Source organism: Globicephala melas, chromosome 14, assembly GCF_963455315.2.
Source record: "Globicephala melas chromosome 14, mGloMel1.2, whole genome shotgun sequence".
NCBI classification, from domain to species: Eukaryota; Metazoa; Chordata; class Mammalia; order Artiodactyla; family Delphinidae; genus Globicephala; species Globicephala melas.
In genome coordinates, this window is record NC_083327.1 from 7,387,636 (window position 1) to 7,403,030 (window position 15,395).

The 15,395-nt window shown below is 39.6% G+C and overlaps 1 protein-coding gene across 15 annotated transcripts in view; it reads left to right on the forward strand.

Moving 5' to 3' along the window:
* FAM135A (family with sequence similarity 135 member A) overlaps window positions 1-15,395 on the forward strand; it is a 123,397-nt gene that overhangs the window by 86,362 nt on the left and 21,640 nt on the right. For 7 of the 15 annotated variants that reach the window (XM_060283321.1, XM_030859203.2, XM_060283323.1 and 4 more), the window contains 6 exons: window positions 6,060-6,133; window positions 7,473-7,627; window positions 7,843-10,204; window positions 11,718-11,884; window positions 13,002-13,093; window positions 13,593-13,690. In XM_060283321.1, coding sequence (XP_060139304.1) covers window positions 6,060-6,133; window positions 7,473-7,627; window positions 7,843-10,204; window positions 11,718-11,884; window positions 13,002-13,093; window positions 13,593-13,690 — 2,948 coding nt within the window. The remainder of the gene's footprint in view (window positions 1-6,059; window positions 6,134-7,472; window positions 7,628-7,842; window positions 10,205-11,717; window positions 11,885-13,001; window positions 13,094-13,592; window positions 13,691-15,395) is intronic. The other 8 variants (XM_060283328.1, XM_060283331.1, XM_060283326.1 and 5 more) reach the window with 3 other exon arrangements.

Below are 15,395 nucleotides of genomic sequence, written 5' to 3' on the forward strand. Positions count from 1 at the left end.
GGCCACCATCACCCTGATACCAAAAACAGACAAAGATAACTACAAAAAATGAAAATTACAGACCAATATCACTGATGAATACAGATGCAAAAATCCTCAATAAAATACTAGCAAACAGAATCCAACAACACATTAAAAGGATCATACACCATGATCAACTGGGATTTATCCCAGGGATGCAAGGATTCTTCAATATACGCAAATCAATCAGTGTGATACACCATATTAACAAAGTGAGGAATAAAAACCGTATGATCATCTCAGTGGTTGCAGAAAAAGCTTTTCACAAAATTCAACACCCATTTATGATAAAAAGTCTCCAGAAAGTGGGTATAGAGGGAACCTACCTCAACATAATAAAGGCCATATATGACAAACCCACAGCAAACATCATTCTCAATGGTGAAAACCTGAAAACATTTCCTCTAAGATCAGGAACAAGATAGGGATGTCCACTCTCGCCACTGTTATTCAGCATAGTTTTGAAAGTCCTAGCCACGGCAACCAGAGAAGAAAAAGAAATAAAAGGAATACAAATTGGAAAAGAGGAAGTAAAACTGTCACTGTTTGCAGATGACATGATACTATACATAGAGAATCCTAAAGATGCCACCAGAAAACTACTAGAGTTTATCATTGAATTTGATAAAGTTGCAGGATACAAAATTAATGCACAGAAATCTCTTGCATTCCTACACACTGATGATGAAACATCTGAAAGAGAAATTAAGGAAACACTCCCATTTACCATTGCAACAGAAAGAATAAAATACCTAGGGAGGCAAAAGACCTGTATGCAGAAAACTGTAAGATACTGATGAAAGAAATTAAAGATGATACAAACAGATGGAGAGGCATACTATGTTCTTGGACTGGAAGAATCAATATTTTGAAAATGACTCTACTACCCAAAGCATTCTACAGATTCAATGCAATCCCTGTCAGATTACCAATGGCATTTTTTACAGAACTAGAACAAAAAATCTTAAAATTTGTCTGGAGACACAAAAGACCCAGAATAGCCAAAGCAGTCTTGAGGGAAAAAAACGGAGCTGTAGGAATCAGACTCCCTGACTTCACACTATACTACAAAGCTACAGTAATGAAGATAATATGGTACTGGCACAAAAACAGAAATATACATCAGTGGAACAGGATAGAAAGCTCAGAGTTAGACCCACGCACCTATGGTCAACTAAACTATGACAAAGGAGGCAAGGATATACAATGGAGAAAAGACAGTCTCTTCAGTAAGTGGTGCTGGGAACACTGGACAGCCACATGTAAAAGCTACACCCCCTAACACCATACACAAAAATAAACTCAAAATGGATGAAAGACCTAAATGTAAGACTGGACACTATAAAACTCTCAGAGGAAAACATAGGAAGAACACTCTTTGACATAAATCACAGCAAGATCTTTTTTGATCCACCTCCTAGAGTAATGAAAATAAAAACAAAAATAAACAAATTGGACCTAATGAAACTTAAAAGCTTTTGCAAAGCAAAGGAAACTACAAACAAGACGAAAAGACAACCCTCAGAACGGGAGAAAATATTTGCAAACAAATCAACAAAGGATTAATCTGCAGAATATATAAACAGCTCATGCAGCTCAATATTAAAAAAACCAAACGACCCAATCCAAAAATGGGCAGATTAGACATTTCTCCAAAGAAGACATACAGATGGCCAAGAAGCACATGAAAAGCTGCTCAACATCACTAATTATTAGAGAAATGCAAATCAAAACTACAATGAGGTATCACCTCACACCAGTTAGAATGGGCATCATCAGAAAATCTACAAACAACAGATGCTGGAGAGGGTGTGGAGAAAAGGGAACCCTCTTGCACTGTTGGTGGGAATGTAAATTGATACAGCCACTATGGAGAACAGTATGGAGGTTCCTTACAAAACTAAAAATAGAATTACCATATGACCCAGCAATCGCACTACTGGGCATATACCCAGAGAAAACCATAATTCAAAAAGACACATGCACCCCAATGTTCACTGCAGCACTATTTACAATAGCCAGGTCATTGAAGCAACCTAAATGCCCATCGACAGATGAACGGATAAAGAACATGTGGTACATATATACAATGGAATATTACCCAGCCATTAAAGGGAATGAAATAGTGCCATTTGCAGAGCCGTGGATGGAGCTAGAGACTGCAATGCAGAGTGAGCTAAGTCAGAAATAGAAAAACAAATATCGTACATTAACACATATATGTGGAACCTAGAAAAATGGTACAGATGAAGGAGTTCACAGGGCAGAAATAGAGACACAGATGTAGAGAACAAATGTACGTACACCAAGCAGGGACAGTGGTGGGCGGGGGTGTGGGATGAACTGGGGGATTGGGATTGACGTGTATACACTAATAGGTATAAAATGGATGACTAATGAGAACCTGCTGTATAAAAAAATAAATTAAATTCAAAACAAGAAACATTTGTTCAGTGAACATTTGTGAGGTGCCTTCTTTCTTCAAGGCAACATAGATAATATATCACATATTTGGACTCTGCACTACAGATTAGAATCTAACCTGGATGAGCATGTATAAAATTATTATAGTAAATATTATAATAATATGTGATTAATATATTAAATTATAATAAATATAGTTATATTAATAACTACTTATTAAAATTATTATAGTAAGCATTGCTTAGCAATTTAAACAACCTATTAGGGTGAACATAGATAAAGGAACATTTAACTCTTTAAAGCACTATAAACACCCATTTTGAACCCTTAAAGCCTTTTTTTAACGTCCTAGTTAAATTTTGAATAGTTGATATTGCCAAATAAGTGGATTCTTTAAAGTTAGGGTACATACTCAAAACGTGTCTTACAGATATATATATATATATATATATATATATATATATACACCAAAGTATTAATATCTGTTACTCATATCCTGAGTTTGTAAATTTGACATTTTTTTCTGTGCCTGCCTTTTGCCCAGAATTAAGCTGTGCTGCCATCAGGTGGCAGTGATGCCTTAGTGATGGCCTCACAGTGCTGTGCCAGCCTTTTTCCTCACGGGTTGCCACTGCCCGGAAATCAGGGCAGGAGAAAGTTCAGACAGAGAGCCTCGTCTGGGAGCAGAGAGGAAAGGAAAGACTTTATGATAACAGGGAGTCTTAATGAAGAAGGGAAGGGATCAGTGGTTGGAGCACAAGTCTTGACACTTTTCTCAAGTCTTTATTTGAATCCCATGTGTATCACAGCCCAGCTATGTTGTCTTGCCTCACTTGTTAAATGAAGAAATATCCACTTCATAGGGTTTTTATATGGTTCAAATCAAAGAATGAAACTAAAGTGCTTAGCACGGAGCCTGGTAGGGAGGATGCTGTCCAGAAATGATGGTTCTTATTGTAGGGATCAGGGAAGGTGGGAAGGCAGGCCCAGCTGCAGCTGCAGGAGTCCAGATGACTTCAGGCTGCATTTCTTTACACTTTACAGCCCTCGGGGAAAATACCTCTAACAGACAGGCAGGCAGGCAGGCAGGCAGATAGCTTTTCCTCATGTCTCCCGTAGTGTTGGAGAGGAAGAAGGGGCCGTCAGCAGCATTTGAAGGTGAAAACAGTTGCATCCTTCCCACAGATGTTTCGTTGCCCCCGTCAACTTGTCCCTCTGAAGACCTAGTCTCACCAACTCAGGGAGACAAGCTTAGGAAGTCAGAAACTCAACTGGCTATAACTTGATGATGAATAAAATGTTTCTTCAATTCACTGTACGTTTTTTTTTTTTTTTTGGCTGCATTGGATCTTCATTGCTGCACGCAGGCTTTTCTCTAGTTGCGGTGAGCGGGGGGGCTACTCTTTGTTGCAGTGCATGGGCTTCTTGTGGTGACTTCTCTTGTTGGGGAGCATGGGCTCTAGGCGCACGGGCTTCAGTAGTTGTGGCACGTGGGCTCAGTAGTTATGGCTCACGGGCTCTAGAGCGCAGGCTCAGTAGTTGTGGTGCACGGGCTTAGTTGCTCCGCGTCAGGTGGGACCTTCCCAGACCAGGGCTGGAACCCGTGTCCACTGCATTGGCAGGCAGATTCTTAACCACTGCACCACTAGGGAAGCCCTGAGAAGTGTACAAATCTGTTTAATATAAGTTTTATGTGACAAGGTAGCCTTCATAAGGAAATGAAGACCCAAAGAAACAGACCTGAGTATTTTGTGATAGGCTTGATGAAGAGTTGACAGTTCATGAAGGAATACGATAGGTTAAGGAGTATGAAGTAATTGTAGTAAACCGAGGGAATTTATTAGCAAGGCCTGTTTGTAGGCTTCTTCTTGCCATTCCTTTGTTTTGGGAGATAAGAATGGACATTTCATTCCTCTGGGTATAGTGAGGGCACCTCTCACATGAAGGTTTTATGACCTGTTTTAGGGGAGAAGGGTTGGTGAGGAGGTCAGGGTGACTTTCCTGCTCTTCCTTTTCTTAAATTTCTTCACCTTAAGATATTCAGTATGCCAAGGTGCCATAATTTGGGGTAGCATGTCCAGAACCCCATCACCACCAGCCTCTCCTCTCTTTTTTAAAATACAAGGGGGAGCGTATAATACATAATTTTCTGCATTTGGCTTTTAAAATATTTGACTCTTTTTTTGAATATGTTTTTTTTGGCTGCGTTGAGTCTTTGCTGCTGCCCGCAGGCTTTCTCTAGTGGTGGTGAGCGGGAGCTACTCTTCGTTGCAGTGAGCGGGCATCTCATTGCAGTGGCTTCTCTTACTGTGGAGCACGGGCTGTAGGCGTGCAGGTTTCAGTAGTTGCAGCACACTGGCTCAGTAGTTGGGGCACATGGGCCCTAGAGCATGCGGGCTTCAGCAGTTGTGGCACGTGGGCTCAGTAGTTGCAGCGCGAGGGCTCTAGGCCATGTGGGCTTCAGTAGTTGTGGTGCGGGCTTGAGTAGTTATGGCTTGCAGGCTCTAGAGCGCAGGCTCAGTAGTTGTGGCACACAGGCTTAGTTGCTCCGTGACATGTGGGATCTTCCCAGACCAGGGCTCGAACCCATGTCCCCTGCATTGGCAGGTGGATTCTTAACCACTGCGCCACCAGGGAAGCCCCTCATTGTACATTTAAAACCAAAGACCCCTAAGTTTTACTTCCCTTTAGAAAAAAATCTTAGGTGTAATATAATTCCAAGATATAATATCATTTCTCTCTCCTCCATGTACCCTTCAAACAAAATATCTTTTCCATCCCCTTACTGTTGCTCCAGTGCTGACAAAGCCTTTTCCTGCATAGTTAGAAATGAAAGGGTCAGAATACAAATATGATGGAAGAAATATTCAACTACATTTGACCAGTATTTACCAAGTACTTGCTTCTGTAACATACTAAGACATATTTTGGGGGGATAGCAAAGATCATCCAAAACACAGTTCCTACTCTAATGTGTTCCTACACATTAGGAGGGGAGACAGTTCACATATACAATTATTTTAAGAAAAAATGTGGTGAATGCTACAGTGGTAATTGTAATAGCTTATATTTATAGACACTTTCCAGATTAAAAACTGCTATCAAATACATTATCTTGTTTATTCTTTGCAATAACCCCCTATGAAGAATAAGTATTAAGTGTAATTGAAAAGGAGTCATCGAGGCTCCAAGGTGAAATGCCGAAGGTCACAGAGCCAGCGAGTCCACCATCAGCTCAGCTGGTGTGTACTGGGATGCCTGGCACAGAGCACCAGGGAGTTCTAGCTGATCCCACCATTCTTCTGTGCACTGGGTGCTGTTCTTGGTGTGGGGATGTAGTGGTAAATAAGACAGACAGAATCCCCATCTTCAAGGAGGATGAATGGTGGATCCATAATGTAAAACGAAATTTCTTACCTACATTCTATTCTTTCTTCTAACTCTTGCGGTAAGTACCAAAATACAGTGCTTTGGCCACCCTGAGGAGGGAGAGTAATTCTCACAGGGATGGTTATGGAGGGCCTCGCAAAGGGGGTTTCTTTCCCTGCCACCCAGTTCCTGATTGACTTTTTAAATGTGCCATGTTATTCATACTCCCTTTTGGGATTTTCCAGGTGCGCAGATTTTCTGAGGCATTCTTTTGTTTTGAGCATCCGAGAGAAGCTGCCATTGCATACCAGGAACTTCAGTGAGTAGCATAAATCCAAAATTCAAATGATTCTATTTCCTTTTACATAAGATATCATCTCAGAATTTATCAGTGACAGAATATACAATATTTACAATGAAAGAAATTAGGAGAATGTGAAGTTTAGAAAGCTCCTGTTTAGTCAAATTGCATTTAATCTTATGCATTCCTTCACTAAAGACCCCGCCCTTACATAAAGAAGTGTACTGTGCCGTTACCCCTCCCCACACAGATCTACCCCACCCTTGGGAGTCCCACGCAGCCCTGGCTCCAGCCTTTCATTTGGCCGTCTTGTTGTATTTTTATCTTCACAGGTCAGAATCTCTTACATTTATCATTATGTATTACATATTTTCACAGGTAGTCTGACTGACACTTCCTGCTGTTATGTAAAAGATTTACAATTCAAATATCCTGAGTAGATGCCTTCCACTTTCCCTACTGAGTACATTTAGATCTGGTTTTCTTTGGCTTTAAAGAATATTTTGAGGACATTATGTTGAGTGAAAGAAGTCAGACATAAAAGAGTAAAGAATATATGACTCTGTTTATATGAAGTTCTGGAACACATAAGACTAAGGTGGAGCAAGTCAGAAGAGTGGGTGTCTTGGTGTCGACTTGGGCTGGGAGTTTGCCTGGAAAGACGTGAGAGTACTCTCTGGACAGGTGGAAAATGTTCTGTATCGCGTGTCCGTTTGTCAGAATCGTGCAGCCAAGATTTATTTGTTTCAGTGCACGTGAAGTATATGCCCCAACAGACAACTCTCAATAATCATAGGGTGTGTAGGTAGGCAGTGAGTGGAGATACAGACAAAGCAAGAAGGGAAAACGTTTGTTGATGGGGCTTATGGTGCTGTTCTGTGTACTTTGATTTGTTTCAAATTTTCCGTAAGAAAGTTTTTTTAAAAAAACTATTTTGCATTAGAAAGCTATATACCTTTTTTAAAATAGCTGTTAATTGTATTCATCAGTACATGTTAACTTTTTTTTTCAACATTATCATCAAATCGTTAGCAGGCATTTGAGCTTTTGGTCTTTCTCCTCCATGCTATTCTCAGCTAATTAGGATGTTCAGACATTAAACACAGAAGACTCACTTTGAAATGACATTTAAAAGTATAGAAGAGTATAATAGAAATTAAATAACTTATCAGTAAACAATAATTTTATTAGTAATTTTTGTCAACAAACCATAATTTTCATCGTACCAGTTTTTATCTCTGACCAAGGAGCTCTTTCGTAAGGAGGTTGTCTTGAGGAGGGGTGGTCCTGGAGAGACGATGAGGTGAAATTGGTGTGATTGTCTAGATTGCAGTCTGACGTAAGACATGTTTTTCAGTGCTCAGAGTCACCTCCAGATGTGCACCGCTCTCAAAAACACTTCCTTCTGCAGCTCTCTCCCACCCCTGCCTATTGAGTGTAGTGAATTAGATGGAGATCTCAATTCATTACCTGTGATCTTTGAAGACAGGTATTTAGATGCAGTTACTGAAGGTAAGTGTAATCTAACTAAAATATGTAAGCTGTGTGTGTCATTTTCAGTATATTCTAATATACATAAAGCCATTCCTTAATGTGGGGCTGTTACCCCCCTCCAGTTTTATTTATTTTTGAGGATATTAGAAAGTTATAGTCAGAGAAAGTAGTCTTGATCATATGAGTTCTTATACCTCGTTTTAAACCTGAATTTCTTTTTCTTTGGATAAAAGACTTAGATGCACCCTGGATGGGAATTCAGAGTCTTCAGAGATCAGAGTCCAGTAGAATGGATAAATGTGAGACTGAAGAAAGCTCTCTAGCTGGACTTTCCAGCCCAGAGTTGAAAGTCAGACCTGCTGGGGCCTCCAGTTTTTGGTCTACAGAAGGTGAAAAGCAGCTAACAAAGTCTCTAAAAGGAAAGAATGAAGAATCAAATAAATCCAAGGTTAAGGTTACTAAGCTCATGAAAACAATGAAACCTGAAAACACAAAAAAATTAATAAAACAGAACTCTAAGGATTCTGTGGTTTTGGTAGGCTACAAATGTTTGAAAAGTACAGCATCAAATGATCTCTTTAAAAGCTTTGAAGGCAATCTTTCACATAGTCAGAAGGAAGGTCTGGACACCACAATATGTGGATATAATTTTGACCTAAAGACCTACATCAGACAGACAAGTCAAAAGGAAGCTAGCTATTTGCCAGCTAATACAGAGAGAACTGAACAAAAGTCTCCAGATATTGAAAATATGCAACCAGACCTGTTTGATCCTTTGAACTCTGGCAGCCTAAATCTTTGTGCAAATTTGTCCATTTCAGGTAAACTTGATATCTCCCAGGACGATAGTGAAATTGCACAAGTGGAACACAGTGTGGCATCCAGAAGTTCATCAGATGATTGCCATGATCATCAAACTGCCCCCACTTCGGGAGTTAGGACAATTGAAGTAAAGCCCTCTAATAAAGACCCTTTCGGTGGAGAGAAAATAACTGTTAAAATAGGACCTTGGACAGAGCTTCGACAGGATGAAGTCTTTGTGGACAGTTTACAACTACCCAACTTTGAGTCCTTAGACTCTAACGGTAAATCTAAATCTATAGAACTAACACTTGAAAAGGAAGCTTTGCAGGAAGCAAAGTGTCGTTCTGTTGGAGAATCATTAGCTAAGCTAAGAAGTAATCAACCTGCTTCTTCTACAAGAGAATATCATGTTGTAGTGAGTGGAGACTCAATTAAGTTACCAGATATTAGTGCCACATGTGCCTCATCTCGGTTCTCAGATTCAGGTGTGGAAAGTGAACCAAGCTCTGTTGCAACACATCCAAACCCTGACCTAGTCTTTGAAACTGTACAAGGGCAAGGTCTTTCCAATAACGAAAGGTTGTTTCCTCAGCTTTTGATGAAGCCGGATCATAATGTAAAGTTTTCAGTAGGCAGCCACTGCACTGAGAGCACAAGTGCTTTCAGTGAGATCCAGTCATCCTTAACGTCCATAAACTCTCTGCCTTCTGACGATGAGCTGTCACCTGATGAAAATCCTAAGAAATCTGTTGTACCTGAATGCCACCTAAGCGATAGCAGAACCGTGTTGAATCTAGGAACAATTGATGTGCCAAAGTGTGACGATAGGAAGAAGTCAAGTATTATCTTGCAACAGCAGAGTGTCGTGTTTTCAGGGCATTTGGACAATGAAATGATAGCAATACATTCCTTAAATTCAAACACTAAAGACCCTTTACAATTTGTTTTTTCAGACGAAGGTACTTCCAGTGATGTGAAAAGTAGTTGCAGCTCCAAACCTAACTTGGACACTTCGTGTAAAGACTCCCAGAGCCCTGATAAATCTAGTGACCCTGCAGGGACCGCAGTTCCGTTAAGTTCAGGACTGGTTTGTTCAGGCATCCCTTGTGTCGTTTCAGGTTCCATTTCTACCAGGATAGACGTCAGTGAAGATAGAACTGTGAAAAGAAAAAATAGTGATGCGTTAAATCTCAAACAAATGTATTCAGAAGCCCCTACGGTTAAAGATGAAACGCACCTGGGTACAGGTGACCCTTTTTCAGCCAGTCCTGATATGGTAAAGCAAGGGCTTGTGGAAAATTATTTTGGCTGTCAGAGCAGTACAGATACTTCTGACACGTGTACTATTAGCTACAGCAATTCAGTTAGCCCTCAGAAGGAAGCTTCTGACAAAGAAATTAGTCACCTTCAGCAGGACCAGGATAAAGAGGAGGAGGAAGAAGAGCAGGACCAGCAAATGGTTCAAAACGGGTATCATGGGGAGACAGATGACCCCGCCCCAGGTGGGGCGGCACGTGCTCACTGGGCAGACCGAGGCGCCCCAGGAGGAGAAGGGTCTATCAAATCCGGAAGGATTAGCACTGACCATCTGAGGGATGGTATAACCGTGCCTACTGTCTGTACCTCCGGCTGTCTGTCCTTCCCATCTGCACCACGAGAGTCTCCTTGCAGTGTTAAGTATTCTTCTAAGAGTAAATGTGATGCCATTACAAAGCAGCCAAGCAGCGCTTCTTACAACTTCACCTCATCACTGTCCTGGTATGAAAATTCACCAAAACCTCAAATACAAGCGTAAGTAATGGAGCACAATAGCACGTGCTACTAGAGAGAGAGAGAGAGAACATATATGTATATTTCTCCAGTAACACACATATTTCACGTTCTCTGGTTTCTGTAATACAGAAAGTGCTTCTTCGACTAGCTGTCTGAAATGGAGCAGTGAACTCACTATGCTCTTTGACAGACAGACCTGCAGTTCCCAGTATGATTGTCCTGTTCTGTAGGCTCGACTTGCCTGATACAGATTTTCCATTGGTAACTTTATGGTAGAAGTATGGCATAACTGAGACTAAAACCCTTTTTTTCCCATCAATACCTCATCTCTCCCCTGGTTAACTCCTAGACAAAAGTTAGGTTTTACATCTAGCAAATAAGGACAATATTAGATAATTGCTAGAAACTTCCTAAAGCCTACCAGACTTAGATTGCCTCAGCTAAGTCAGTGTTTCCAGAATTGGGATTTCATGGGCCCGTAAAAAAATCCAGAAAATTTTGAGCATGACATAGGTTTACTAGCATGGCACTGGTTTTCTACTACCTTAGTCCAGATGGAATTATAATCCCTGGAATAAAATGTCTGGGCATATCTACTGTAGGTTTTTTAAGTTCCCAGATCATTCTGATGTATACACATAAGTAAGACCCATGGTGCCCACACCTAGTGAACCCAGCAAGGTGAGAACAGCCCATTGAAGACTTGTAATGTGCCGGGAAGCTGAAGGTTGCATCACCTCCTGGGTACCTCAGACTCTTCTGAGTCATTAGTGCAAGCAGTGGTCTGTATTCTTCACCCAGTGTGTCCTGCTCAGTTTAGTGTTCATCAGCTTCTTGGAGTTTTACTTTTATCAGTTCAAATGATCTAATGTTACGATAGTTAATAATCTTTGATGTTCTCAGTCCCCAAGTTGATTAGAAATGTCACTTATTCTATCAGTAAATGAGTGTATGCCACCAATTTTATTTAATCACATCCCCCTCTTAGTTCTGTTCCTTCTTATTGGTATTTTTAGAGAAAAATACAAATAACCTCATCTACTAAATACTATACCTACCATTCTCACTGCTACACTGTGTAGAATATCTCCTTCTTTGCCTTTTATATAAGATTAAAAAGGAGCAAAGAGGGTAAGATTTGATCACAGGGTCAGCATCAGACTGTCCTCTGTGCAGTACTTCTCCCGTCTTTTCTATGCATACAGTATAAAATTCAGCAGAAAGCATAACTCCATTCCCAGTGTTTTCTTAGAGGATTTCAAGTTTAAAAGAATATTTTTAAGTGATGTCAGGCTTTAAATACTCATTGTATTTGATCAGAATATGTACTAAGAAATAGTAAAAAAAAAAAAAAAAAGTACTCTCTGATTGCTAAATCATTTAGGTGAGCCCACATATTTTCATTATTTAAAATCAAATATTTCTGGGTTTCCTCTTCTGCAGTTCTCTAAATGCAGCAGATTATCTTTTGGGTTCTAAAAACTGAATATAATACTTAGTAACGAATGTCTTTTACACTGTTTTGCTTCAGCTTCCTTCAGGCGAAAGAAGAATTGAAGCACCTTAAGCTCCCCGGGTTCATGTACAGCGATGTCCCTCTTCTGGCGTCCTCAGTGCCCTATTTCTGTGTGGAAGAGGAGGAAGAGGGTTGTTCCGAAGGCGGAGTCCATCTCATTGTGTGTGTGCACGGCCTGGACGGTACGTAACGTCTGCACGTGTAACCCGTAGCATCTCAGTCTTTTCTTTTCCTAGTAGATCTCATTTAGTTTTATTTTAATCTTTGACCTGAAAAAAGATTTCTGAATTGCTGATATTAATTAAATCTTAAATACTCTCTAAAACAGAGATGTGCTTAATTTTGCTGAGTATAATATTAGATTTCTTTGTAAAGTAAATTTTCCATGGAATTGACATCCACACGCCAACATTTTATTTATTTTAACTTCGGATTTTTCTGTCTTCTCTCTTTTTATTATTTTTGTCAGCTGTCACCTCGTGGCAATCATTTTGTCTCCCTTTGATCATCTTTCTGCTTCCCTTTTAGCTTGCTGCTTTAAACCTTATGGACAAGAAAAATCAATACCTAAGAATTAAAGATTCACTGATTAATCAGGGTATAACTTAACTTCTTAATACCTTGTTTCACTGCTGTGGTTTTGTGACAGCTGTTTCGGTTACTCGACAGCCTATTTTTCTTGGTTAGGAGCTATGTTAGAAGACACCAAATATCTCTGGACTAGCAGACTACTACTGTGTTATAAGGTGATTCTGTAGCAACAAATTGACAAAAGATTCTATGGATTATAAAAATGCTAAACACAGGTCTGAGCTAGTAAATTCTTATGAAATTGGAGATTTTTCTTTAAGAAAAACAAAACCGTGACTCAAGGAATAAAAGATCTCTAATACTAACCTCTTTCCCCCCACTAATAAAATTTTCAAAGAATTATCCTCCAAGAAAGGCTTCTTGGCCCAGTAGAATCTCTGGTAAATTCCTCTTTGAAATCTTCAAGAAACACACTATCCCACGTTATAGGGAGGAAGACAGACACACTGCTGGGGGGACGGGGGCGGTGGCGAGAGCATCAATGCGACCAGACCTCTGAAGAGACAGGCTGTTGGAGGCCATTGCCAGCTGATGGAAATCTGCTGTGAAATAGACACTGAGGATTCTGGTTCCCAGGGCCTTGTCTCTTCACAGCTGGCATAGGCCTACGCTTGTCCCCAAGAAGTGTAACAGAGTATGAGGGTGCGCATTGTACCTTTTGCTTTATCTCGTCCCTTAGGTATAACTTTGATTTTCTTCATTTTCTAGGTAACAGTGCAGATCTCCGGTTAGTAAAAACTTACATTGAACTTGGACTGCCTGGGGAAAGAATTGATTTTCTTATGTCTGAGAGAAATCAGGTACAGATAGCTGTGTTTTCGGTGGAAGCACACATTTTTCTACCAGTTTCTACCTAAATATTTGCTGACTGCAAAACGCCTGTAGTAGTAGATATAATTTTTCTGACTTCTATGAAGTTTAACAATTAATGTGTAGCCTAAGGAAGTAGAAGCGATTTACAGTTTGATTTATGAGCTTTTTACATGTGCAAAATTCCTAGAATTTCACATTCTGTGCAAATATTTTAATTAAACCATTATAAATAACCTTATGTTCAGTGTTGATAATGGACTAAACGATTACCTAAATGAAGTGTTAAGAACAGTGAGCCTTTTTTTCCCCTAGAAATTCACTACTTGTTCATTTTAATATAATGAATATTACATTCACTAACTTCTTTAAAAACCACTGGTCTTTAACCATATTTTCAATACCTAAATTAAAAATAATGTTTATATTCAGTGTTTTATGTAATTACACATATTCAGTATATAACGTATCTATTTCGCTTTTGTTTAGAATGATACTTTCGCTGATTTTGATAGCATGACTGATCGCCTTCTGGACGAGATAATACAATATATTCAGATATATAGTCTAACAGTCTCAAAAATAAGGTAACTTCTATAATATTACATAAATGGTTTTTATATCTTTATGAATTATAAAAAAATCACACAGAATTTCTGGTAATTTTGTTGTCCTATTCTGAAATATAGGATACCACAACTCTAATTTAAAGAGAATAAAAATAAAAAGATTTTAGGGAAAGACCACATATTATATAATTCTGTTTATATGAATTGTCCAGAATTGGCAAAATTATAGAGATAGAGGTAGATCAGTGACTGCTTAGGGCTGGGGGAGAGGGGAGATAGTGGGGGGAGGGGGGGGCGGTGATAGCTAAAGAATGTAGGGTTGGACTTCCCTGGTGGTGCAGTGGTTAAGCATCCGCCTGCTGATGCAGTGGACACGGGTTTGAGCCCTGGTCCGGGAAGATCCCACATGCCACGGAGCAACTAAGCCTGTGCACAACTACTGAGCCTGCGCTCTAGAGCCCACGAACCACAACTATCGAGCCCGCGTGCCACAACTACTGAAGCCTGTGCGCCTAGAGCCCATGCTCCGCAACAAGAGAAGCCACCGCAATGAGAAGCCCGCGCACCGCAACAAGGAGTAGCCCCCCCCCACTCGCCACAACTAGAGAAAGCCTGCGCGCAGCAACGAAGACGCAACATGGCCAAAAATAAATAAATAAAATTATTTAAAAAAAAAAAAAGAATGTAGGGTTTCTTTTTAAGGTGGTGAAATATTCTAAAATTTCTTGTAGTGATGGCTGCACTACTCCGTAAATACACTAAAAAGCGTTGAGTTGTACACCTTAAACGGCTGAATTGTATGGTATGTGAATGATATCTCAGTAAAGCTGTTACCAAAAAGAAAGGTTATAGGGAAATGGATATATATTTAAAACATGAAACTGTAAAAATACTTTCAACATGTCATGACTATACTTTGAGAGTCAGCTTTCCACAAGCAGGAGATGATGATCAAATCAACATGTCTTATTATTTAATCACAGATGTTGTGAATAGACATGGGGGAGAGAAAAGCATTTGTTTCTTCTAGTCCGGTAAGAATTAAAGAAAAAGTCAAAACTAATCTTCCTGCCTCAAAAAGAGAAGAGTAAACTGATGAGTTTCATATCCCAGCTGGGTTAGAGGAGGAAGCTGGCTCTTTATACTCTAGGCTTTTGTAGAGTTTGCTTCCTCTTGGAAGTACAGAGTAGGGACAGAGAACAGAGAGAGCAGGTTTTTATTTGAAGTCACCGTTTAAAAACAGATTTCTGTTAAAATATGGTGGGAGATGCAAGTATGTGGAGGGTGGAGAGAGATTGTTTTCTTGTTCTAGTCATTCTCATTTATGGATTTTTCATCTGTTTACTAAATTTTCTATAGTCATCTTGTATTCCTTTTATTAATTTGTTATTTTATGATGAGAAAATAAGTCTATTTTTTCAGTTCTTTTATTCATCCACGAAAGTATGCCCTCTTCTAGATTAGATGGTCAGTTATAATCAACCATTATCCAAAAGCTTGATTTGGTTGAATGAGGACTGTTCGTTATCAAACTTTACTTCACAGCTTCAGGAAGTTTGTAGCTTCTCACTAGTTATGTCTGTAAATTAGTTATATCTGTAAACCACTTTTAAGACAGCTTTCAGCCTTTCTTCTTTCACTGTTAATTGTCCCGAGGGATTCATATACTGTCTATCATAAAATAATGGTAGGCAAAAAGGCTCTTTTGATTTAAACTATTCCT